Here is a 27,173-nt window from a genome sequence, read left to right on the forward strand (position 1 = left end):
CCATCACCATCACGTGTATTTCCCCAGGATCCGACTCTGCACATGTCACGACCCTGCCGAAGCACCTTCATCTGACTCCGCCACGGGGCCAGATTCCTCAGCCAGGCCTCCTCCTCCATCCTCTGCTCTTCAAGCCCATGAGCCCACCGTCCAGCCTTCAAGTCTCAGAGCTTCAGGGCAGGACAGTCTGTGGCCCCCCAGCCGGCAGTGGCCCCGCGCTCTCTCCTGTCATAGCCCTTCCCCTGTGCCCTTAGACTGCAGTCTTCGTGTGTGCTCGTCTAATAGCATAGCTGACCGGTGTGCGTGCACCTACAGGCCAGGGAACCGTGTCTCAACATTATTCATGTTCTCCACACTGTTCTGTGCTCAGCAAGTGTTTGTTGAATGAATAAGTGATTTTTTTTTAATTAATATATTGTTTTCTTTCTTTTGGGACAAGTTGGGGAATCAGCTGGCATGGTAATTCCATCAATTACCTCGACTTCTTGAGAGCAGTGGAGAATAGCAAGCTGACAAAACCTCAGCCACAAGAGAAGGAGGAGAGCGTGCCGATCAATTTTGCGACCCTAAGTCCAGAGGAGGTTCTGAAGAACGTCCAGGAGGTCCTCCAGTCCGGCTTTGTCAACGGTATGAGAGAAAGCACATGCTTTTTACTGTGGAAACTGAAGTTCTGGGGTTCACGCCAATTCCTAAAACCAGCTCTCAGCCCTGCCCCTCATCCTGGGCCCCTCCACCTCTCGCCACTCTCCTTGGGGCATCAGAACTCGATGGTTGGTCGAGAACAGATTGTTCACTGGAGGAAATGTGTATCCGCTTTTGCTCTGTACAAAGCTACCGTGAGCGTGCCCAGCATGTGTTCTGTGAGACGAAAGTGCTCGGTGTTTAGCAAAGGCTGGGTCTGCAGTGAGGGCAAGGGGTTCTGGGCAGAGGGCAGAGGACAGAGGCCTCAGGGCAGCCCGGGCCAGTGGGGAATGAGTGACGCTAGTGGGGAATGAGTGACGCCAGGTGGCCTTGAAGATGTTGGCTGGGGCCAGGCGGTGGCACAAAGCCTCACCGTGACTGGGAGCCCAGAGCAGGGGGTGTAAGAACGGGGTCCCCCGAGTACACTGACATTTAGGCTGACGTCTGTGTGACCCCGGGGGGGGGGCGTGCCGAGACCCGGTGTACGTGGGCATGGCACTGCGGGGCCCATCCTCGGAAGACAGTGCTCGGGCCGCGCTCCCCACCGGGTGCTGGTCCCCTTTGCGGGTCCCCACATGAGTTCCCCCTGCAGCAGCCATGGGAAGAGAGACGCTGTGTGCAGAGGACAGGCCTTGCAGCCTAATGAGACGGTGGACACAGGGCCTCCCGGGTGATGCTGGGCGCGTGCTGTCCAGACAGCACAGTCCCAGCAGGGTTGCCTCTGTGTCTGCCGCATGCAGACCCTCAGCCCCACGCTGACACCGAGGCCCACCTCGCTGAAGGCCTGCGTCCTCTCAGCACCGGGAGGCAAGCTGGGCCCTGCAGTCCAAGGTTCAGTGGGAGACAAGGAGAAAGGCAGGGCAGCCCAGCCAGCTGGTGAACGTTCTGGAATGCCGGCGAGCGTGGCCTTCCTCCCGACAGCAGACATTGTTTGCATGCAGGAATTCTCTGTGAGGATTTAGCATATCTGTGTCTTTATTTTAATGACTATCTAAAGATCAAAGAAAAATTAGTATGAACACATTGTGGGCCATCTAGAAAGACCATCTGTACCCCTTTCGACACCAGGTTGTCCTGGCCCAGTGGTCACCGCGTGAGGACTGCAAACTCGGATGGGCACAGGGACCAGAAGTACAAAAGTGATGAAGGGGCCAGGCCGTGGCCACAGCAGGCCAGAGGCACAGCCCTGTGTAGAGCGCAGCTCCTCCCCAGCCCCTGCCGACTGCTGCTGGGCTGAAAAATGGTCCCCGCTCTGCTAGATCTTTGTATTTTTCCTGAGAAGCTGTGAAGCCTCCTGACTTCTAAATGTCAGCATGTGCTTCAGATTTGTCAAAAGCGCCGTGCGGGCCAAATACTTCCATTCGCAGGCTGGCTCTGCCCCGTTCCAGTTTAGGGTGGTACCACGTCACATCTATCGGGATGTTTTCTCAGACTGAGGTCCATGGAACCTGTGGGAGGAACCACGGTTCTCCTACTCCTTAGGAGACGAGGTTTTAAGCAAGAGAGTGAGATTCTCTGGCCAAGAGATTGGCAGGTGGCCTGGAGGGGGAGGGCATTTGGGGCAGCGGGGCGAGGAGGGAATGACGATGTCTGAGGATGGCTGTCAGAAAGGGTACTGGACACATGATGCAGCTCCTTGTGTCACTGGAGACACGTCTCAATGCAGCGTCTTGTTTCTGAAATGACACAGCAATACCTTATATTTATGTAGAGTTTTATAGATCCCTAAGCCTTGGCATATTTGATTCTTCCACCCACCCCGTGGCTTGTCAGGCTGGACTGACAGCGGGGAAGCCACATAGCCCCAGGGAAGTGCAGGTCCCGTGGCCACAGCGAGCCGGACCCCAGCTCAGCCCTTAGGTCCACTGAGCCTTGCGGCACTGCGGCACCTTCTAACGCCCTCGGAACAGAATGCTCGGTCATCTCCCTTCATGTTGACCGCCATTCTCCTGAACATATGCCGAGATCCACTGTGCGCCGGGTACCTGGACAGGTGCATCTTCAGGTTGCCATAGTAAAACTTGGACCAACACGAGTTCTGTTGTCCCTCTTTTCATACCGATGAAGTTAAGCTCAGAGAGGTTAAGGGTTTATGGTGGGCGACACAGCCAGGGTTCAGAGTCTACCACCTGGCTGTGCAGCCAGAGGTTTTCCACTGTACCTGGCTGTGTCGTATCTACACAGGCTACATGAAAGCTTGAAGCCAGACAGTATTAAGGTTAACTTGGTTACCTGTATAACACCTTGTGGACAGGTGGGGTGTGCCCAGTTAGTCCTGAGTGAGAATTAACCGCAAGGGAATTTGGGCTTGGGTCTGCAAGCACGTTAAATTCTTTCTTAAAAAACTAAGATCTTAACTTACCCCTTGATACGGATTTTCTAGTGCAATAGAAATGAATGATTTTGTTTCAACAGATGGGAAAAAATGTGCTTTCTTTTTATAGCAAATGTTTGCACTTCGGTTTGACTGCTTTACTGCTGGGCTGGCGCCGGCTGCCCCAGCCCCTCTGCACAGGCGCGGGCAGGGGGGTCTCCCCCACCGTAAAGGACAGAGCCTCGGTGTTCATGCCCTGGGGTGTGGGTGGGATGGGGCAGTCCCTCACTCCTCCTCCTGGCCGCTTCCCACGTCAGACTCCTATCGTGAGACCCCTGCCCCACACCTGGACGCAGTGGGGTAGCACCTGAGCTTCTCACTCACAGGTGATTCACTGGGGAGTAGAATTTAATGATGCAGAGACCTCGGGCAAGTGCCTTCGTGCCTCAGAGCCTCCTCGGGACCTGCGAGGACCGGGGCTCCTCTTTCACACCTCTTCGTCTTCGTATCCAAAGAGGAGGGACTAAGGCAAGTTTCCTCAACGACACGTCAACTCTCAGACGGGGTGCACATCCTACCTGTCTGTTTTCAGTCCTCGTGCGTTTATTTAGTAATTTAGAATCTGCAGGGGACTCACGTTCATTTGATTTCGTTTGCATTCAGAAAAGCAATACTTAAGAAAAATACTTTTGAAATATTCACTTGACAGTAACATCTGCCTTTTTTTTTTTTAATTGTAGGCATTTTCTGCACTGGATAAAGAGGACACTGGGTTTGTAAAGGCTTCGGATTTTGGACAAGTTCTTAAGGATTTCTGTTACAAACTAACAGATACCCAGTATCATTATTTTTTGAGAAAACTAAGAATTCATCTCACCCCGTATATAAATTGGAAATATTTTCTCCAGAACTTCAACAGTTACCTTGAGGAGGTAAGAATGTATGCAAGCACATAAGCATTTCTTTTTGAAAATGGGCTAAAATTAGTGTTTGCAAAATAGATAATTGATTAAAACCACAACAGATAAATTGGCCATCACCTCAGTTAATTAGCTCATTCTAAATGAAAAATTGATATAAATTCTACTTAGTGTTAGAAGGTAAATATGTATCCTTTAATTCATTAGAAAGTTATTCTATTCTATTCTATTATTTTGTTTATTTTCAAAGAAGTTTAGGAGAGCCTGCTTTTGTCTGGTTGTTTTAATGAGTTCTAAGAATCTTAGATCCCTGTAGATGACCTAGTGTCGAGAGAAGTGAGGCCACTACACATCAGGCCCTGAACCAGCAATGGGGGAATTGGGACCCACTTGGGAGACATTTGTTGAGGACCCACTATGTGTCAGACCCTGGGCCATGTGTCAGCCAAGCCTGAGGTAGGGGTAATCATGGAGTTAGTAGAGTCCTGGGGAAAGTCTAAGAGGGCTTCCTGGAGGAGGGTGGTGGCTGACCACAGGGCTCTCGTTCCTTCCCGGGACCACTTCTCTGGCAGCACGAGCTGTTCCTTCTGAGGCTGTTTCTCCATTTCTGAATGTAACTGGACCTACAGCATTAGCGCCAATTACAATCTAGTTTCAGCCAACTTGAATTTCTTTGGTCACCATTCTGTGCTGAGTGAGAATGGACACACAGGTGTACCTGCCGCCATGGAAAGGGAGATAAAAGCAAATAGGAAAAATCCAAACATAGTGCAGCAGCTAAGTCACAACAGGCTTGTGCTGAAACGTATTTAACTGTCCTCCTGTAGCTGGACACTGGCGTCATTTCCAATTGCACACTTTTGTATATAGTGGACACCCGAGTTCATAAATCCTTGATCGCTTATCTGGGATACATTCTTGGAAACGAGATTGCTAGAGCAAATGGCATGAGCGTTTTTAAGGTCTGAGACTCATTGTAGTAATAACAGCAGCAAACTCAATATAGTGCTTCCTGAGGGCAAGGCACCATTCTTAGTCCTCTATAGATATTAACGGGTCTAATTCCTTTGCTATCACTACGAGGCACATGCTAGTAATATCCCATCTTATAGACGAGGACTGGGGCACACACAAGTCATTGCCCACAGTCACCCCGAAGGTGGGCAGTAGAGCTGGTTTGTGGTCCCAGAAGCCTGGCTCCCGACTCCAGGTCTCTGAAGGCTGTGCCGTCTCCTCTGGGGCGTGTGAGCATTTTCATCTCTGCCATTTAGATGGACATTTCCTAACAAAATATACTATTTTGTTGCCTGTTTCAAAACTTTATATATATGATATTGTATCAAATTCTGTCTTCGGCACTTGTGTTTTTCTCGCTTAATATCATGAATTTAAGATTGGCCCGTGTTGCTACATTGGCTTTAGTTCACTCGCTCAAGCTGCCATAAAATTAGCCAATTAAATGATAAATGAATATATTCTATTGAATGAACAAACTCCGTTCAGTCGTCGTCCTGCTGATGGCATACAGGCGGTTTGCGGTTTTCTCCGTTACGAGCAGGGCACGGTCAGCCTTCTGTGACTGTGTCCTTTGCACACTCGGGGTCACTCTGCGTGGAACGGCTGCGGGAGGGGGCGGGGGCACAAGTTGAACTCCACAGACACCGCCACGGTGGCTGCACCTGTCAGCGCACGCTCCCGCCAGCCACGTGGGAGGGCTGCTGACGCGCCGCATCCCGGAGCCCTTGGTGTTATCGGGAGTTTCATTTCCGCCAAGGCTTTCAAATGTTATCAGCCATCCAGGCTCCCTCGTCTGAGAACTGCCTGAAAGGATTCCACTCCTGTGTTGGTATGGGCGTTGCAAGTGTCTTCTCCTGGTCTGTGACTTGTCTTTTCTCTTTGTCTGTGGTGACTGTCACTATTTTTATGTGAATTATACTTTTTTTCTGATTTTAAAAGAAATACATATTGTGAAAAATTTGGAAAACACAGGAAAGTGTAAAAAAAAGAAGATAGTCGTTTAACCCTGTGATGATGGTGTGATGATGGTGTGATGACAGGAACAACCTCCACACGGTTTAGTGAGACCTGCTGAGCTCTGGGCCCTCCCCCTGGCATTTGCTCACCTGGTTTGCTGCCCGGATGAGGGAGGGGATACAGGTGGAACACGTGGGTCCCAAAGTCAGGTACCCGCCTCTGCAGCTGGAGTGGACGCCAGGCAGTTCAGCTTCACAGCTGTCTTCTTCCCAAGGGCCACGCTGCCTCGGAGAGCTTCTTCGTCTATTTTTAATGCATTTACCCCCAAACCATAAAGTTTGCCATCTTAACCCTTTTTAAGTTAATGCACAGCTCAGTGGCATGAAGTCCATTCACGTTGCTGGGTAATCATCACCACCCTCTACCTGCAGAACTCTCTTCGTCTTGCAAAACTGAAACCCTGTCCCCATTAAACACGAACTCCCCAACCCCCCTCCCCCAGCCCCTGGCACCCCCCGTTCTACTTTCTCCAGGAATTTGACGACTCCAGGTGCCTCAGACGAGTGAAACCTGCGGTCCTTGTCCTTTTGCGTCTGGCTTATTTCACGGAGCGTGATGTCTTCAGGGTTTATCCTCTTGTAGCACGGTCAGAACTTCCTTCCTTTGAAGTCTCATAATACTCCACTGTATGGACAGACCATGTTTTGTGTATGCACTGATCTATGGATACATCTATTTCTATCCTATCCAGTGAACACTTGGGTTGCTTCCACGTTTTAGCTACGGTACTGTGAATAATGCCGCCATGAACGTGAGTGTCCAGATGTAATGCGTGTTTTTACATAGTGGAGATAACATTTTAGATATAATCATGTATCTTGCTGTTTTTCCTTTAACATTAAATTCCACCAAGTCACTTAAAGTTCTTCCAAACATGAGTTAAAATGTCTGCATAACATTCCATCAACTCCTTAGTTTTAAGCGTTTTGGGTTTTTTCCAGCGTCCGCCACTGTAATTTGCTGGGCCATGAACACTTTGTATGCAAGTCTATGTACACATTTTGGACCTTCTTCCTAAAGAAAGAATCCAAGAAATAAAATAACTGGGCTCAAAGGATAGGAATACTTTTATTGATCTTGAAAGCAGCCCCATTTTTAAAAAATAATTTTTTCTATTAGGTTGAATCATATGAAATCACCATTTTTAGAGTCCTAAATGATTGAATATTGACAATTTCATATGGTTTAAGCTAATATTTGTAGAAGTAATTTGTGTCCATTTTACATGATTAGGAATATACCAGTCATTTTGAAGGAGAGAATTAAAGTCAGCCCTAGGGACGAACAGTGTTAACATGTTGGTATATTTATCTCTAATCCTCTTTTTTATACAGATATCCTTTGGGGGTGAGGTCAAGGACAGAGAGTATATGCTGCTGAATTAGGGGGTGGTTGGGGATTCTCACAACTCTTAAAAGACTCTTTAATATTTTTAAATTTATTTTTCTTTGAACTTTAAAATTTTATTTTATTATTTTTTATTAATTTTAATTAATTTATTTATGTTTTGGCTGCGTGGGTCTTCGTTGCTGTGCGCGGGCTTTCTCTAGTTGTGGTGAATGGGGGCTACTCTTCGTCGCGGAGCACGGGCTCTAGGCGCGCGGGCTCAGTAGTTGTGAGCTACTTGCAGGCTCTACTGGCGGCACGCAGGCTCAGTAGTTGTGGCGCACGGGTTTAATTGCTGCGTGGCCTGTGGGATCTTCCCCGACCAGGAATCGACCCCATGTCCCCTGCACTGGCAGGCGGATTCTTAACCACTGCACCACCAGGGAAGTCCCAAGACTCTTTTTTAAACAAACGTTTATTATTTGTATCAAAGTAATATATGCCCATATAGAAATAAAATTAAATTGTTGCAAAGGATTTAAAAGCAGAGATCACTTGATCAACTGTTCACCGCAGTCCTGCTTCCCAAAGGCAGCCACTGTAAGCCCCTGTTGTTTCTCCAGCTGCACCTTCCTGTCTCTCAGCACCTCCCCTCCCCTCCATTCCCTAACCACCCCCAGGTAGGAGAGAGGGCTCAGCTTTCCCACCCCAGCTGCCCAGCTCCTCCTCTGGGACCCCTGCATGTCCCTCTGGAGCTGCCTTTTCACTTCCTGTGATATCGCGGGCATTTCCACGTCAGTGATTTGTCTCTAACGCAAATCACTTTGCTTTAGAGACAAAGTGGGGTGGATGTGTACCATCCCAGTCACTCTGTCCATCAGCCAGCATTTCCTGTGCGCCCGCTGTGTACCCAGCACTGAGCGGGTCCTGAGGTCAGCCAGGGGCCTGCGTTCTAGCGAGGGAGACGGACGAGAAATGAGAATATGTACCAGATGTCAGAAGCCAGTATGTGCTGTGGGATAAAATAAACCCGGACAGAAGGGTAGCCCGGTGAGAAGCGGATGTCTGAGCCGAGACCCAGCGGAGGGCAGGGAGGGACTCAGTGACCTCTAGGGAGGGGCTGTCGGAGCACAACCCTGCAGAGACCCAGCAGGAGGGAGCCCTCGGGGCTTGAGGTGTGGCTGCCTGGGTGGGCGGGAGGGACAGATGAGGGGGGCGGCCCTGTAGCTCACTTTGACTCTGAATAACATGGAGACCCAGGGAAGGTGTGGGGAGAGGAGCGTCGTGACCATGACCAACTAACATTTTAGAGAAGTCACGGTGGACACCAGGTGGGGAAGGCTCGGGGAGGGCGCCCGGGGGCGCCCAGAGCCAGTAGGGAGGCGGGAGCACCCTGGGGAGGGATGCTGCTGGCGTGGCTGCTTCTGGATACATTTGGAAAGGGGAAGGTAAGAGAATGAGTCAGGAGTGGCCCAGGCTTTGGGCCTTTGAATGGGGAAGGGAGCAGGAAGACAGGTGTCCTGGGTCAGCAATCAGCTTCATTGGCTTCGCCGATGCCCCGTCGTTGGTCTTGAAGCGACTTCCAGTGTTCCGAGTTCTAATTACTGTAGAGTGTCCTTGCCGAGCACCTATAAGTACGTGCCCAAACCCTTCCAGCGGCTCCCACTGGAGGACTCCGCTGGCCACGCTGAATCTTGACAGGCTGTGTCCAGAGGTCACGCAGCCTGCAGGCAGAGGACGCGGCTCGTCCTCACTCACGGTCACTCTGAGCATCTCTGCCGACCCTTGAGTTCCCGGAACCAGGGGCGAACGTCTCCAAAGCTTCAAACGTTGCCACGCGCTTCCCCTGACATTCGTCCTACCTGATTTCTTCGCAAAGCCCCCTTTGCCTCTGGAAGCACTTTGCTGAACGTCCTTGCGAGGAGGTTCTAGGATTAATTGCAACGTGAATGACGGTGGGAGATGTGTTTCGAGACAGGAGGGGACATGGAGGCTGGCGGGGCAGCGGGGACTCAGAGGTGGCACAGACTGGCCCACTGTTTGCCCTCACACCCCGCTTTCGCTGTCCGTGTGCAGTGGGTGCTTGGGACTAAGTGGCATCAGCCCCACACCGGCCTGGGGGTGGGAAGTCCTGCTGAGAAGCCAGTGCTTGAGCAGAGGTGCCTGTACCGGAAGGACAAGTTGAGGTTGGGACTTCCAGCTTGAAAGGATGTGGGGTGTGAAGACTCAGTGTGGGGCGACCATACTGTTCAGGGTGCATTGGGGGTTTCTTCTGCCCCGTTTTTTTGAAGGGGGAGGAGGGCAGCAGGGGCCGACCACCGGGGCCCTGCGTCCCTCGCTCCGGAGTTCAGGTCCCTTTTTCTGAGCGGCAGGAGACTCCTTAAGACTTCTGAGCAGGGACCTGGGTCAGCTTCCTCAAGGGAGGCTGAGATGGCAAAGTGGCTGTGTGAGAGCCGTGACCGTGTACATAGTGATGGTTCCGGAAGTTTAGTCCTGAGCTGATGTTCTTAATAGAAGGAAAAGAAGTCACAAACAATAGGAAGAGTTAATGCATCCTCCTCGAGCTCATTAAATACATCAGCCATCCCTTCCTCTAGGGGATGCATGGCGGCAAGTAATTAAAAGGAGATTACCAAAATGTAATTAAGGCAGTCGGGACCTCTTCTTGCAAAGGAAGTTTGCTGTGAATAATCGCCAGCCAAACCGAATCCGTTCTTGGAACAGGGACAGCTGGAAAGGTAGCTAAGGAGTCCCGTAAGGCTTGAGGAGATGGAGCGCACAAAGATGACGATTTTAGCCCTGCTCATGATCCGGTTCTCAGTCGGGGTGCACCGCTAAGTCTGCCCCCCAAAACTCGTATTGCTCTGTGTCTCGCGTGTCCATCACGCACAGCAGGGGAAAAGCATCTCGGCTGCTTTCAGAACAGGTGCCGCGTTACTTTCAGATCCTGGCGTGCGGATCGGCCCTGGCGTGTGGCTCGGCCCTGGCTTTTTGGCTGCTGGCTCTTTCCGCTGCCCCACTGAAGCGTTTCTCAAAGTGGGGGTCACGGGCTGGCGCAGATCAACCGCGCACCGTCGGCTCAGCGCGTGGGCCGCACGTCACTCTTGGGACACCGAGCTCGGCCTGGAGCCCGGGGAGCTGTGGACGACGAGACTCCGTCAGGCTCTGCAGACAGGAGCAAAGGGCATGCCTGGTGCCACCGGGAGCATCACACCCGAGTCAGGACAAGAAACACTAGCTCAGGTGGCACAAAAGAAGAGGAACGAGGTATTAAAACTGAAATGCTACCAGAGCCTTGGTTGAAGAGTAAAAAAGAAAAAACAAGACAAGCTCTGGACGTCAGCAGTAACACCTTTTTCATAAGATTCTCACAAACGAGGTGAAAACATTATCTGAATGTCTGCCCTCAGCAAATACCTCTTTTTCACTTCTGGGAAAAACATTTTACATTCAAAATGCTACGTGCAAACTGTATAGAGTATCACTACTTGTTTTTAGAAATCATTGCTGTTTAACATTTCTTTTAAGTCTTAAAGTGCAATTTCAGTGTCTTCCGTGAATATAAAATAATGCTCAGAGCAGAAATAGAATTTTTAAAAGACATGGTAGAAACCCATATAAAATCTTTCTACTTTATTATCATGGAAATAATGGAATTTTTTTTAACAAAACGCATCCTTATTCAATGCAGAGTAATTATTTTGTCCCATTCTAGCTAACACAGAGCCAATGAGATCTGTCCTTACCTTGTGTGAGATGTTGAGTAACTTGAAGATGATTTTTTTCCGAGAGAGAATTTAAGATTGTAGTTTTCAATTGAACAAGAGACCGTAAAGCACATCAAAATGTTTGTAGTCTTTTATGAACATCACATTTATATTAGTTGCCAACAGTGTTACTTTGATTTATCTTTCTTTTTATTGTAAACATAATGGTGTCCATGTATTTTTAATGAACATTATAAAGAATGGGGACGTTTCCTTTTCAGGAAAAGCCTCGAAGGTTATTGGAAATAAATTAAGGAAATTATTGAGAAATGTCATTCCCGTTATTTACTCTTGCCTCTGATGGCGAGAAAGGCTAAGTCCTCTTGATACAATTTCGGTGATTTTTGAATGTTTCCCCTAAACGTCACTCACTTTCCACTTGCCAATGGGATAATTACTACCTGCTGTCCTGGAGACGGTTGAGTAGATGGCAGGGTGGGAGGGATGACACAGGCCGCTTGGACACTTGCGGTGGCCTTGGTGACAGTGCAGGGTGAGGGGCTGCTGGGCCCGCCGTGCCTGAGCTAAAGGAAAAGGAATATTGTCAACCACCGCCCTGTATGAAAATGACATCATCGCACCAGAGGAGCAGTTAGGGGCCAACCTGCTCAAGGTACCTGACCACAGCCAGCATGACGCGTCGCCGTTCTCGTGAGGTTAACACGCTTCTCCCAAATCTGAGCGCGTCGAAGCACCCATGCATCCTCGGCCCCATCTGGATCTGGAGCCTCCAGTCAGAAGGAGTAGAAGTCCCCCCGTCTTCCCCAGCCTCCAGGGGTGTGGACAGTCGAGGGACTGGGCACCTACCTCTCTAGCAGCTGCCAGATGGGCCCCTGCCAGAATTAGGACAGGGCCAGGCCACCTGGTTTCCACACCTCTTGCAGAAAAGCAAAGGGGGCCGTGCCAGGCTTGCTTCCACCTGACCCCTGTACAGCGCCAGCAGGGCCGGGCCTCAGCCGTCTCTAGGGAATGCTGTACAGCTCCTCCGATGTCCCACCTTGTATTTGTCACTCACTCTCGCATTCTCCAGATGCTTTCGCCAGCACTCGCCTCGAATCTGGGCTGGCGATCTCTCTTGATTCCTACCCTCAGTGGGAATACATGAGGGTATTCACGTATAGGGTATTCACGTATAGGGTATTCATGTATAGGGTATTCACGTACAGGCTCTCTACATGTTCAAAATAAGCGGACTGTGACACAGCCCATGCCCGCAGACCCCCTCCAGGGCCATGGCAGTCTGATTTGCAGTCTAATTCAATTGCCAATGTTTGGGTCAGTTAAACATCAGAGTTGAGCTGTACCGTTGATTCTACAAGGTCACGACCATATCAGGAAGCCAGGAGTCAATCCAAGAAGTCATTGTTCCGAACAAGCCTCGCAGAGCAAATCCAGGCTGCAGACAGCACCAGTTTCTTAATTGTTACCACATACCTACATGTCTCGCTTGGGTGAGCTCTCACGTTCTGGCTTTAGCTGCCCCGTTTGACTGGGAGAATCTTACCTTCCCACATTCAGCACATGTGTGACAGCGTGTGCCAGACCCTGGCCTACCTAGTGATTTTGCCCAGCCAGTTACCGTCATCTTCTTGTCACCCACAGTCAGACAGCAACATCCAAACGGTGGCTAGTACGCATTGGGCACGTGCTGTGAGCCAGGCCCTGTTCTAGGCACTCTACCTAAATTAACTCAGCTAACCCTCCTAAGATCCCTTTTAAGGATCGGGAGACCGAGGAACAGAGAGGTCACAGCATCCGTTCCCAGTCACACAGCTAGAAGTGCCAGAGCTGGGATTAGAGTTCAGACCAGAGCCAGGCCCCTGCTCTCAGCTTCCTACTGTCAGTGGGAGCTGTCTCGAGTGTCCCCCCCACAGGATTGGTGTTTGGATGAAGCGAGTTAATGCAGAAAGAGCTTTGCATGGTACCGAACATAGCAAACACCAAATGTTTGCATTATTAGTTTTTATTCTATCCTACTTCAGTGAGTGCGTGGTTATTGTATAATATTTAGTAATGATGGGATTATACGGTGTGTAATTTATTTGCGTGGAAGAATTCATCTCATAGTTTCATACATGAATTCAGCCATGAGTTTCTTGAACATTAAAGGGTTGAAGGCGTAGCTTAAATGTTTCCTCTACTTCTCAGCATTTTGTGGCAATTCCGTGCTACCAAAGGATTTGTGTACTGGGTGTGTGCAGAGGTGTCGGATGGACCCGTTGTGAATGTCGAGCTGTATGGTGGGAGTCAGCTCGGAGAGCCGAAGGGGGAGGACCTAAGTCTGCATGGTCAGGGGCAGAGGTGGCATAATCAGCTCTCTGATGAGCTTACACCGTGTCTGGACACCGGGAGACCAGGCTTCCCGGGCATAAGGACAGCATGTGCAGAGACCCAAGATGGGAAACGTGTACTTTGGGCGTGGCTAGAGCATGGGTCAGGTGGGCTGAGAGGCCGGGGGCAGAGGATCTGCGAGGGAGGCCAAGGGGCAGGGCTGTTAGGGTGGGTCTCCCCCGTGCTTGCCTCCATGGGCATCTCAAAGCATCAGCTTCTCCAAGGCAGGGGTTTGTCTCTGCCGTTCACTGCTCTATTCCCATTGCCTGGCATGGAGCCTGGCACGCGGTAGGCCCTCAGTCAGTGCTGATGAATTCGCATATTCCTCTCTTGGGTGGGCTCTGTACTTGTGCGTGTGGTGGGGCTGGGATCATGGAAGGATGGGAGAGCACAGCTGTGAAGTCATCAGCTCACAGGGGAATAGCCTGGGGACTGGGCCGGGTCCTGACCCACTTACTTTGTCTAGAAATAGGGAGAACCATGGCTGCCTCGAAGGACAATGGGAGGATTAGAGAAACTTCTGCAACACCCCAGCCCAGCGCCTGGGTGAAGGAGACACAGTGAAGGACGGTCACCAGGACTGGGTGTCAGTTAGCCTTGGTTCAGTTGACTTGAAGCTTGACTTGATTGTAGCCTTTCCAAAGGAAAAGGAACCTGGAATCTCCAGATCTGCCTTCACGCATTGCCTAGAAAGAATCCCTCCGTGGTCAGAGATCCCAGTGTGGGCAGCGGTCACGCCACCGGGAAACTAGAGTTGTGCCTGCAGTTCTGGTGTCACGCTTTTGAATCTGCAAACAGCATACTGGATCGCTGAGGCCAATTCATCGCTCACTAAGGCCTCCAGACCTCCCGCCAGACGAGCGTCTACCCTTGGCCTCGTGCGTGCTGGGCTCTGGGAGTCGCAAAAGTTGGTTCCTTGATGCGGCGGGAGGCGTCTGTAGCAGCACGTCTGCACACAGAGCTTTCACTTTATTCTCAACTGGATTTTTTTTAATGTTTTATCTTTTTTTTTGACAGGCAGTTTTGCTGCTGTTGTTATTTTTAGCATTCATTAATTCACTGTAAATACAAATGAAGATACAGTGCAATTAATTTCTTTGCTAATCAAAATATTTGATCAAATGAAGCAATTTTTCAATTCTTAGAAGTCATTATACTGTTCTTTAAAAGGAAGTAGAGGAATTCATTACTGAGTATTTCTAATTAGGAGTTTTTGCTACCTGCTGTATTCTTATTCTGTATGAAGTTTTGGGATTGTTTTTTTTTTCCTCCTGTAAGGAATCATGGGAAAAACTGTATAATTGAATCCCTAAGTATTCAGAACAAAACTTAGTAGAAGAATCATGCAGTCTGATTAGCTAATTATAACCTTCATAATAGTTAGACTGATATACTAACATGTTTCTAATCTGACAGCTGGAATGGACCTTGCTAAACCATGTTGTCCCAGCCAGGTGACTGCCACCTTGGACACCCACAGGAGGAGTATCACAAAGTCCCTTTGCAAAGTGCCCATCGTCAAGGAACACTGACAGCCAAAAAGCCACCTTCTCACCTCTGTACTCTGAGCTCAGTGCCTTTTATTTCTCACTAACTAGAAATTCAGAACTGAAGTGGTCAGCTATCGCCGTGTAACAAACAACCACGGAACCTCCAGGACTGTGAGCATTCGTTCGGCTTTTGCTTGTGGGCTGGCTGATCTGGGCTGGCTCAGCTCTGGTGGCCTGACTGGGATATCTCTGCTCCTTGGACCAGAGCGAAGTCACGTGGGCTCCTCTCAAGGCAGCACGACAGACACAGGAAGGCTTGCAGATCACACAAGCACTTTTTAATTCTTTGGTCACGTTGTACCTGCTAACGTTCCCTTGGCCAAAGCAGTCATATGGCTGAATCCAAAGCCACAGGATAGAGAAATATTCTCAGCTCTTCAGTGGGAGGAACCCCGGAGTCCCATGGCAAAGGATGTGGAGACAGGGGAGTTGAGGAAATGGGCCTTGAATGCAGCATGCCACCAGCAAACAGATACACGGCGTGTCTCTGTCTCCAGCCCTACCAGATCATCTGACAGCTCAGCCCACCCCTCCACCCCTTCCCTACCACGTTCTCTCCTCCAGGTTACCTAGAGAAGTTGCTTAGGATACGATTTCATGGAAAATTGATTTTATAAGTCAGCCAAGAACGTGGCTGGACGTAACTTATTGACAGGACACTAGAAGGCTCTGTTATGGAATCATTCCCGTAACAGAGCTGTTGAAACAAGAGTACAATAAAACTGAATATGAGCTAACAGAATTCCAGGGTCAGTGAACCCCTGGGGCGCCCTGCCCTCTCTGGCTTGTTCTTGCCCTGGGCTCACTCTCTCAGCTCTGGGTTGGGGTCACAAGTTTCTTACTTGGGGATCCCCCAACCCCTTTCAAATATGAGTTCCCTGCAGCAGAGATGGGTTAATTCGTCTTTGTGGGGGACAGGTCGGTGCAGTGCCTTCCTGAGGGGACAGGATGCTCCCTGTTTGTCCCCTGTCTCCTGGGATGATTCTTGCGGGCAGCTCCCTCTGACTGGTGTGGCTGTCATGACCTTACAGACTGAGAACCTTGGCCCAGGGAAGTGAGGGGACTGCGTGAGATCCAGCCAGAAGATGGCAGGGCTCTAGCCTAGCTGTCCTGAATCTAAGCCCGGCTCCTCCTGCAGGGCCCGAAGCAGCTGGTCAGGAGCCCGGGGCCTGCGGAGGGCCCTCCTCGAGGTGCGTGACCACGTCTCAGACCTGGCTTCCCTCCCCAGCAGGCTGGCTTGACCTGCAGGCAACAATGGGCGCCACGTGCCTCTGCCCTCTGATGACCCCCCATAGAGCCGGCGTGGGCCAGGAACCAGGACTCAGCCCAGCTCTGCCCGACCTCTTGACTCAGGCAAAGACGTCTATTAAAACAACCGGCAGGAACAGCAAGAACGGCCGCCCATGTTTGCCGGGCATTGGGCGAAGCACTGCGAGGGTTTTCTTGTTGAGATCCCAGGCCTGACCTTTGAGACGGTTCGGGTTTTATTCTCGTGAGGAAAGTGAGGCAGAGGGGAGTGCGTCTTGCCTGAGGTCACAAGAAAGAGCAGAACTGAGCTCCATTCAGCCCTGAGCAGCCCCAAAGCCCTCAGCTGACGGCGAGCTGTCCTCGCCCTCCAGGCCCGGCCCCTCCACTTGACCAGTCTGGCCCTGGTCGACTTCTGCTGGGTCCCAGTCGTGCGGAACTTGGGTTGCTGCTCCCTGGCTGTGCTCTCGAGGCCGGGTGGGTCTGCCCCTTCTTCACGTTTGGTGTCAGGCTTGGAATGGTGGTGGATCTGGCCTGAGCCGCCAGGAGGAGGGGACACAGGCTGGGGGTCCCAGCTGTGTGCCTTCAGGGCTCCCCCAGTTCATCAGCCGGCACTGTGCGCGTCGGGAGACAGCCCAGTCTGGGCGGAAGGCGACCTCAGAGACACTGGGCTGTGGGGCGCGAGGAGCCCTGAGCTGGGGCAGAAGGGGTGGGCTCAGGGTGAGTTCTGCACAGCCCTCCCCCCGGGCCCCTCCCACGCGGGCTTCTTCCCTCTGACCCCCCACTGGTTGGGGCGGCCTCTTGGGTGAGTCCAAGCAGTGGCAAGATTCAGAACCCCTGGATTACACTGTAAAGCTTGCTTTTTACTAAATGACATACGTGGCTACCTTTGAGCCTGAGAAAAACTCCATAAAATTGAGGTGTTATTAGTCAGCTCTTTGAGGACTGTGTGCTCCATATGTTGGGACGTTATTTCTTTTATGTATCTCACCAACACTGTCGTGTCGTCACAAAGGGGACCAGGAATCTTCCTTTTGGGACAGGCGGCCCGTACTTCTCTGCAACATCAAGAGGGACAATTGTTTAGTAAAACAAGGTTCCATGAATACCCTTGAATAAATGAGAGAAGATACCTTCAAAACATGTAAATCATTCTCTAACTGGGTCAGACCCGTAGTGCATAAGAGTCTACTTTGTTTTTTTTTTTTTTCATTTGAAAAGTCACCGGTGTGCGCAGTTGTCGGATGGGGGGCTGCGGGGAGGAGCGCTGAGGACACAGGCCCCACGCCTCCTGCTCCAAAGAATAGTGGGGACGGAAGTGGGCGCCTCTCTGTCTTGCAGCTGTGATTCCTATCCTGAGGGGACCTTTTATGTAAAGCGTAGTTAGTTTTGGAAAGTGACATTTGCATCTGAAGATAGTGGTGTCTTTTCTGATTAGGAGAAACATTTCTTCTAGTTATAGAAAAAGCACTATTTTTCCCCATTCAGATATAACGATCACGTGAGAAGTGCTGGGGACACAAAAGCGCCAGACCAGGAGCCATCTGTTCTTCCCTGGCGTCTCCAGTCACTCAGAGCTAGGCTGGCGGTGGTGGCTGAGCGGCTCTGCAGAGAGCAGGATGGGAACCAGAATGTGGGCGCCTAACAGCCTCGAGCCCAACTGCCCTTGATGGGAGAGCCAGGAGGCCCTACCCTCCAGAGGCCAGAGGCTTCTCCGGGTGGCACGGGGTGGGGAGCAGCGCGGCTGCGTCCCCTGGGGCCTGGGGACCTTCTGGTCAAGGGCTGGTCCCTTGTGCACAAAGGCGATGGCCGTGGTGCTGCTGGGGGCGGGGTAATGAGTGATCTTTGTTTTCAATTTGTGCCCTGTTTGTAGTTTTCTACAGTGAACACGCAATAATTATCTTTGCAAGCGGCAAAAGAATATCTCTAGCTGGCAGCGAAACCACCTTTGTGACAAACATAGTCCCCTCCCTCTCGGTGTCCACAGCCTGGCCTCTGGCTGTGGCTTTGGGGATGTTGAGGAAAGCGCTGGTGGTGCAGGAAGCCGGCGCTGCTCTCCTGAACTTCCCGCCAGCTTGTCGAGTAAGGATAATAGCACCCCGGGTGCCAGTTTTCAAGGATTTGCACCTGTACCTCCTTCACCTCCTGGCTCAGTGGTTTCCTCCTCTGGAGGCTGTTTCCATCAGTTGTGTCAAGAGCACATGACCCGTTATAATCTCTGCTCACCTGTGAGACTGGCCCTCATCTCTCTTCCCCCCCAGACCCTACCCAGGCAAGACTACTTAAGGATTACTTGTTACCTCTGTCTCCCCAGCATCTAACGAGGAGCCTGGCACACAGCAGACATTCCAGGGGTGTCTGTGGATGGCTCAGTACAGTCATCTCGGGCGTGCGTTGAGTGTTCATCCTCTGTAAGTGCATCGTGTGTGCGTGTGTCACACGCCCGGCAGAGATGCTCGCCCTCCCCCCAGGGCTCTGGGATTCAGTGTGACCCGGGTGTCACTCTGATCCCTGCACAGGTGGAGAGCGGGCAGATTCACATCCAGGGCAGTCACACCGAGCAGGGCTCCCCGACCAGCCGTTCCTCCACGTCGCTCGCAAGCAGGCTATCCCGGCCCCGCAACCTCAGGACCGCGACCCGTGGGGCAGGCAAGACTCCCGGCTTGGGAGCCCCACCCAGTCCTCTGCCTGGCTCTGCCCTCGCTTATTCCTCATCCAGAGAACAAGCGTTAGTACTGGGGTGTGTATATATACACGTGTGTGCATGTGTGTGTGTGCTCGTGTGATCATTTGGACCCTTTTGTGGCCCCTTTCCACTTAGTGCACTGCAAACATTTTACCATATTGTTAAACTATTTCTTGAAACATTCTAAATAGCTGCACTGTCATCCATCTTCTAGAAATATCGTGTTTTATTTAACCATTCTCCTACTTTAGACATCTAAAGTGTTGCTAATTTTTTTTTAATTTTGTGAATTCCGTAAATAATACTGTAATGATAATTCCATGTTTATTTCCTCAAGGAAAGTCTTCAAAGGGTAGGTACCAAGTCAAAGGATAGGCACTTTTATGGCTCCAGATACCTTATTCCCCCTTTTCCAGCACTGATATTGTCAATCAAGAAATTTGCATTTCTTAGAAGAAAAAAGTGGAATCTTATTTTCTTTTCCATTTTTTTTGCAGCATGACCAGGTCAGAGTTTTTTTGGTTTGTTTTTTGTTTTTTTGCGGTACGTGAGCCTCTCACTGTTGTGGCCTCTCCCGTTGTGGAGCACAGGCTCCGGATGCGCAGGCTCAGCGGCCATGGCTCACGGGCCCAGCCGCTCTGCGGCATGTAAGATCTTCCCGGACCGGGGCACGAACCCGTGTCCCCTGCATCGGCAGGCGGACTCTTAACCACTGCGCCACCAGGGAAGCCCCCAGGTCAGAGTTTTCTAACAGAAGACCCAGGGTGGCTGCCCAGAGCAATCATTCATTTGATTGGCTGTGTGGAGACACTGTATCCACTCTTTCTTTGAACAAACAGCAAGGTCCCGCTGTGTGCCAGGTTCTTCTAAGCACTCAAGAATCCAGCAGTGCACAAAAGACTAGACTTGCCTTGAAGTTTATTTTCTGTTGGGATGAGATAGACAATTAGGGTAAATATGAGGTGGATCAGAGAGTCATACGTGGGATCGAAATGAGCAGGGAATGCAAGAGAGAATCTGGAGTTTGGCTCGGGAATGTGATAAAAACCCTGAGAGAAGGGCGAGAAGAGCAAGTGCAAAGGCCCTGAGGCAGCAAGGAGGTTGCTGTGAAGGAAGCACAGCAGGAGGCTCTCACAGAGTGAGGTCAGAGGGAGTGGTGGGCAAGCCATTGTGACACCCTGCCTGTTACTCTGAGCAACATGGGAAGCCGTTTGAGAGTTGTGCCTGACCTGATTTGCACTTTAGAGATCGTCCTCAGGGGAAAATGACTATGGCTTTTTGATTATGGCTCTGCCCTCCCTCACCCCTCCATCCAGAGAACAAGTGCTGACACGTGTGTGTGTACTTTAAAAGACTGAGGGTGGAAACAGGGAGGCTGATGCAATAATCCGTGCAAGATGATGGCAGCCTGGACCAGGGGGTGAGGGTAGAGCGGTCAGCTTCCAGGTATGCACTGGGAGCAGAGCCCCTGGGATTTGCGGGTGGTTTGGGTATGAGTGATAGAAAGATCCGTCACAGAGGACTCTATTCTGAGCCACTGGGACAATTTCCATTTGCTGAGATGGGGACCTCAGAAAGACTGTGTTTTGAAGCTGATGACTCAGAGAAGAAAGAATTTTCCTTTGTGAAACTCGGATGTTCTGTTTCGCTTGGGAGGGCCTCTCTCCCCCAGGGTTATCTTGGAGTCAGCCAGCCGTGTCCACTGATTTATTTGCATATTCTGGGCCTAGCTCTTCTGATTCTATTATTCTGATTATATCAAGTTTACGGTGTTTTTATATCTGGTGGCTCAAAAACATCATTGCTAGCCGTTTCCAAAAATTTCATGGCAAATCTCACATATTTCTTTTTCTTTACCAACTTTAATATCTATGTCTAATGAGTCCCCCAAATATCCATTGAGATATTTTTTTTTTTAAATTTTTCTTTATTTTTTTATACAGCAGGTTCTCGTTAGTTATCCATTTTATGCATATTAGTGTGTATACGTCAATCCCAAGCCATTGAGATTTTTACTACAGTTTTATTGATTTATAATTTGAGAAAGGTTTTACCTTTGGAAGTAGAGTCTTCTCGTCCAGGAACGTAGTATGTGTCTGTTTTCATTCCAGTCTTGCTTTAATAACCTTCAGTAGACTGTGTATAGGTCTTATGCCTTTCAGATGTAATCTATCCCAAGGTATTCCGTAGCTTTGTCATTAATGTGAATGTGGATTTTTTTTCACAATGCAATTTCTAACTAGTTATATTTACTGTTTAAAAAAAAAGTATTGGTTTTTTTTGGTATTTTTTACTTGAATCCAGCCACTTTCCTCATTGTCTTGAGATTTTCTAGTTGTAAAATCGTATCCCGAATAATGATAAATCTTGTTTTTCAACATTTATACTGTTTATCTCATCTTGTCTTATTTCAAAAGCTGGAACCTCTAAAAATGTGACTAGCAGAACTGATAGTGAGCGTGCCTGTCTTGTTTCTGACTTTAATGGAAGTGCTTCAGTGTTTCACCCATGTAACATATTTGCAGATAGTGTCTGTTAATATTCTCGTGTTTAGGATGTTCATTTTATTTCCATGTAGTTTATATGTTCTGTTCTATTCTATACCATTTAGTTAGGAAAGACTGCCGAATTTTGTTAAATGCCATTTTGCCATCTGTTGATATGTGACCTTTGCTAATATAAGGAATTGAAGTTTTGCTAATTCTTGACGGATTCTTATTCTTGGAATAAACCCTAATTGATCTTGGTAGGCCCTTTTAAAATATGGCACTAAATATTCCTCAAGTTTTCTTTTTTTGATGTATTTGCATTTATATCCATAAACTGGATTGGCTTATATTTTTCTTTCCAAGTGTTTTCTTTATCACACTTTTGTATTAGGGTAACATAAAATGAACTGGAATACTATATATATCTGGAATAATTTGACTAATGTAAAAATTATCTAGGCTTGACACCTTTTTACTGATAGATGGTAGATCTTTTAAGAGCTTTTTAAATCTCTTTGGTGGTTACCTGTCTATTCAGGCTTTCCTATTACTTAAGTTAAATTTAGTAATCTATATTTTGCTCGAAAATGATTCAATTTCCTCCAGAGTTTAAAGCATATTAACTTAAGGTTGCCCATCCTACTTTGTTAGAATTCTTCCATATCTGTTGTTAAAATAGTAGTGTTTCCGATTCGTTTTGTGTGTTAACGCTTTCAAAGAGCAGTCACACACACCGTCTCGGGGGAGCCTTGATTCCTCCTGGAAAGAGAAGGAAACTGAGGGAAGCATGGTTAAGTGGCTTGCGGGGTCGCATAGCCGGTTAGAGGCAGAGTCTGGCCTCAGACCGGGGACCCGCCTTCCCTTGCGGGACAAGACCACCTGTGCTTCTTCCAGTTATGTTCACCTGGGGTGCGTCCTCCTCAGGCCCCAAAGGTGTGACAAGTGTAAGGATGGACTTCGAGACTGAGTCCCCATCCAGAAAAGGTCCCTGTACTCTCTGAGCACCAACACCCCTTGCGATGTTTAGGGAAAGGCCCTCCTACCTAGATACAGGGGGTGCATTTTCAACTGTTTGAACAAGTGTAAGATGTGTCTGTAACATCACTTTTTTTCTAGAATGAAGAAAGAAAGGCGTTCATTCGCTTTACAGATGGCTCCAAATGGACATGTTTAAAAGCCTCTGTTAACCTTTGGGTGGTCAAGGATGTGGTGGGCTGTGGTGTGAGTGTGTGTATGTTCACGTTTTGGGGGATATTCCCAGCAGCATCTTGTGTTTGATACAATTTCATAAAGTAACGTTATGCTCTGTCCTGAAGGCTAGTAGCATATAATACCTATATTGCTATGGAATTGCTGAACCTGAATCGTGACCAGGTTTCAATACAGGCTGGGGGGATTAGATTGATCATCTGGTAAAGTGCTGGTGCTTTGAAAGAACTGTTATCCTAGCTAACAGTCATGAAGGGTTTTGATGTGGAGAAACCCAGTGTATCTGAGAATCCACTCTGGTACGGGGGCAGCACGCATGCCTCCGCTACCCCTGGGTTCTCACGGAGCCCGGTCTCCCCTCCCACCCCGGGGCTCCATCCCGTCCTCGTACTCCAGGAGCCGACCTGCTGATGCAGTGACCACAGGTGTAGCTTCGGGGCCTTTTCCTAATTGCAGCAAGTAGAGGCACATCAGGGCTGCAGCCCTGGCCCCGTTCACTGCGCTCGCAGGAGGCTGGGGACTCAGCCGCCCCCCACCCCGGCTTCGCCCTTCCAGCTCCAGTCTCCTTAGTGCCCAGGATAGACAGAGGCCCTTGTCATTTCCAGGGCTGCCGATGGTCACTAAGGAACTTCCCTGCTCTTCCTGTGGTCTGTCCACCACACGGATCGTCAGCCGATGCACACTGAGATGCTGAACGTGGGCTGAAGGCCCCTGCAGCTCACCTGGCCACGAGCCCTTTGCCAGCACGTCAGCCTAAACATCCAGTAAAAAGATCCTTCCTCTGCTCCTCTTTCCTCGTGGCTCACCCCTCCCCCCAGAAAGCTGTCCTGGGGTGCAGACAGGGCCTGTCCCTCCTCGGGGATTCTCAGCACCCTGGACAGCGCCCCCAGGCCCTGAAAGCACCTCCCAACACCCGGCTGTCCTTGCCCTACGAGGGGTGCTGAACGGGCTCCAGGCCAGCGGGCGGCTCCGTTGTCCCCACAGCCTCCAACTGCAGGAACCTGCGCTCATCAGGATCAAATCCCTGCGGGTCTCAAAGTTTCAGACCCAAAGGGACACTTAGCCGACAGCGGTGCTGCAGCACAATGCGGTAGCAGCCATCCAAAACCGCCTTTCACATTCTAACTGCTGGCAGTGTAAATTAATCAAACTGAGGTTCGGAAAATGAAAGCAGTCTGGATCCACATCCCTGTTGATTCCCTTACCGCTCAGAGCAGACACTCACCGCGTGCTTGTTACACAAACCAGAGGACAGGCTGAACGAGTGAAGGGACGAGGGGAAGAGGTGCGCCCTCCCCAGGCCTGGCCCGGCCCCTTGCCCTGCCCCACGGGGGCCGACATGCTCTGCTTCTCCTCCGTGGCAGGTCAGCCCAGGCTTCCCCTTCCGCCAAATCTGCCCCTGCAGTCGGGCCTCTGGGTCACACTGTCTCCTGCCTCTTCATCTTCCTCACTAAGCTGGACCTCCCAGGACGTGCCCTGGCTGAGGCACGCGGAGCCAAGATGATTCTTTGTTTATTAAATGGATCAATTTTCCATTCTGTTTTGCCCAGGCTGCTGCTGAGTGGGCTGAGAAGATGCCCAAAGGCCCGCCGCCCGTATCTCCCAAGAAAATGGCAAACCAAGAGGTCCTGGCCCGGCTCCACAAAGCTGTGACCTTCCACTACAACACGATCGCCCAGGAGTTTGAGAACTTCGACACCATGCGGACCAATACCGTCTCCAGGGACGAGTTCCGGTCCATTTGTACTCGCCACGTCCAAGTTCTGACGGATGAGCAAGTAAGAAACGCATTTCGTTTCGCCTCCTAAGCGATGCGTAAAGAGTTTAAGACTGTTCTCTAGTTTTTTAAATACTTGAACGTTTTTTGTTGTTATTTAGTTTTAAATCTTACTGGAGACTCATGGAGCTTTCTGTTTATGTAACAGGGACGAATCGCACCATTTCAATCAGGGTGCAAATAATATCACTTTTATTTTTAAAATCAAATTAAACTCGGCTCCAGCTACCACTGTCCTTCTTCCTCCTTCCCCAGATCATTCCTGGGCTTAAGTGATCCTAAGAGGGGGCCAGTGTCTCCCCACATCTGAGCTGGGAGTGCGGGGCTAAGGGCGGATGTAGAGCCGGTAGGCTGCTCTGACGCTCCCACCACCTCGCGGCTCCCGGCCTCTCCCTGGTTCTGCTGCCGGCGTTTCTGGATGCTCTGGAGCTACCGCCCCAAGCATGCTGGTGACACGCCCACCCCCAGTGGGCCTCTCCACTGTCCACAGGCTGGACACAGGCCACCCTCTCTGAGGGCCTCTTGCCCATCACAGATCCCTCACGAGAGTTTCTCTGCGGTCTCTTCCCCAAGGACTGAGCTGGGCTCTTTTTAGCTCAAAGCTCTAGCAACCTGCTGCCCTGGCCTCTTTGGCCCTTCGTGGCTTTCCTAGGGCAAGAGCACCTCCCAGCAGGACGGCGTTCCAGGGGCCTGCCTTGGTCACTGGCATCAGCCGATAATCTCACTGAACGTCCGCAGTGGGGAGCGGAGCCCTGGCTGCTTGGTCCTCACTGTGCCCCCAGCACTGAAACGGAGCCTGGCACAGAGCAGGTGCTCAGCATGTCCCAGTGAGCGGACAGTGTCCACGTTCCCACCCCCATCCCAGCAGTCCAGGGGCTGAACAGCCGATAACAGAGCACCACTGATCCAGTCCCAGAAGCAGATTTCCCTTCTTCCCAGAAAATGCACTGCTACCATCCCTCTTCAGTTCTCAGGTGAATTGATGCCCCATCCATTCCCAGAGAATAATTCAGATGAGAAAGGAACTCCAAAATACTCACAAAAGCAGCCCCGCCTCCCCTCTTCCTCCTGGCTCTGCTCAGGCCCAGCCCAGGGGGCTTCCTACAGCTCCCCGTGTGGAAATGTCATTCTTTCCCCTCCAGAGCTGGGTCACTCCAAACTCAAGTCTCACATTGTCAGAGTTTTAGGGTAAGGACTGGAAGTATTCACGGGGAGGGGTGATCATCACGTCCACCCTCCACCCCTACTTAGGCCTCTGAACTCACTGCCCTGAAGAATGAATTTGTTAAAGATATTAGTAATATGAACATCAGATTTCACTTTCCTAAAATATCACCTTTTTTAGGCATTATGATCATTTCTGCTAAGCAAAAACAATGCCCTATTTCCAAACAATTCTGTCCCACAGAGCCTCCAAGCCAAGTGAGCTCTCTATTTGCAAATATCAGTACTTCTCTCCATCACTACAAATGGATGGAAGCCTTTAAAATTAGTACAGTTGCATTTATTATTCTATGGGGCCAACTAATAAAGGTTGGTAATAAAGATTTTTAGTAATAAAGATTTTAGTAATAAAGATTTTTCATTCCATCTAAATGAGCAAAATTTTACTCTAATTATAGGTATAAATTAATGACATGCCGGCATATCTGGCATTCATAACAGAGAATTTGATTCTAATTGCCCACTAAGAAAGCTTCACCATTCCCGTCACAGACAGCACCCCCCACCCCCCACCCCCTGCAAAAAAATCAAGCACTTACTTTTGAATGCTGCTTTCTAAAAATACACGGACACATCTCAAAGACAGTCTGCACCATTGAGAACATCAAAGTCTGGCATGAGTACCGTGGTTTAAGTTGGGTGATGATTAACAGAAATTGTGCTATATTTGGGAAGGATGCTTCTAGATACAGGCTAGTAAACAGAAAACAAAAGCCCCAGAGATCCACATGCTTTCTCCTTGCATGAGTTGCTTAGCCAGCGACCTTCTTGGTTGGATGGCCCAGTGTCTGGCACAGTAAGACACAGAAGTCATTTGCACTCTTGACATGTCTAGACCCCTCATGCCATCATGGGGAAGAGTTCACCCGAGATACTGGGACAGTTCCGACCACGTTAAACGGTTTTCAGGTACAGATTCCATGACTTCGTTTATCTACATTCTAAAGACTTATCTCTAAAAAATCCAATCATCGTGAATCTGAGGGCCAGCTTTCTTGACTTACAGAGCTCCGTAAGTAGGGAAGCGCCACATCTTTGGAAACCTTTTGGCACAATTAACCTTTCAGAAAAGGAGAGCGACTTTCAGAGCAGATGCAGCCAGACACTGACAGGTCTTCATGGCTCTGCATGAAGCGTGTTATAAAAGCCTGTGGAACTGGGTCCACCTGGATCTGGCTTAAGATAGAGATCCCATGGGGAGAGCCTGTCCTGGTGAGGCGATTTAGGTCAGTCCATAGCGACCGCATGAGGACTTTGAATGTGCAGCTATATTAGGGGAAGGAAGCAGCAAACATTGCTGAGCATTCCAGATGTGATATTTCTAAAACAGACAGCTTCAGGAAGAGAGAAAAATGCAGGCAGACTTGGGTTTCGACCCTGCTTCTGCACCCGTCCAGCTGTGTGACCTTGGAGAATTATTCAACCTCTCTGAGCTTCAATGTCCTTCCCTCTGAAATGGGACAGTGCTCCCAGGCAGATCCAGGTGCCCTCCCCTCTGCCCAGGCTGCAGTTCTGGCTTCCCCATCTTTGCCCGTGCAGTCCCTGCCTGCCCCTTCCCCCGCCCCCTTGTATCTGGCCACACCGACTCCCTCTTCCAGACTCACTTCGAGCCAAGTGAAG

General features: G+C 49.9%; 1 protein-coding gene across 1 annotated transcript in view; it reads left to right on the forward strand.

Moving 5' to 3' along the window:
• EFCAB6 (EF-hand calcium binding domain 6) overlaps window positions 1-27,173 on the forward strand; it is a 174,152-nt gene that overhangs the window by 131,534 nt on the left and 15,445 nt on the right. Inside the window, 4 exon segments of the mRNA XM_079936860.1 lie at window positions 440-613; window positions 615-627; window positions 3,736-3,927; window positions 24,103-24,330. Of these exon segments, the coding sequence (XP_079792986.1) occupies window positions 440-613; window positions 615-627; window positions 3,736-3,927; window positions 24,103-24,330 (607 nt within the window).

The sequence above is a fragment of the Stenella coeruleoalba genome (genome assembly GCF_951394435.1).
Source record: "Stenella coeruleoalba genome assembly, chromosome: 11".
Classification (NCBI taxonomy): Eukaryota; Metazoa; Chordata; class Mammalia; order Artiodactyla; family Delphinidae; genus Stenella; species Stenella coeruleoalba.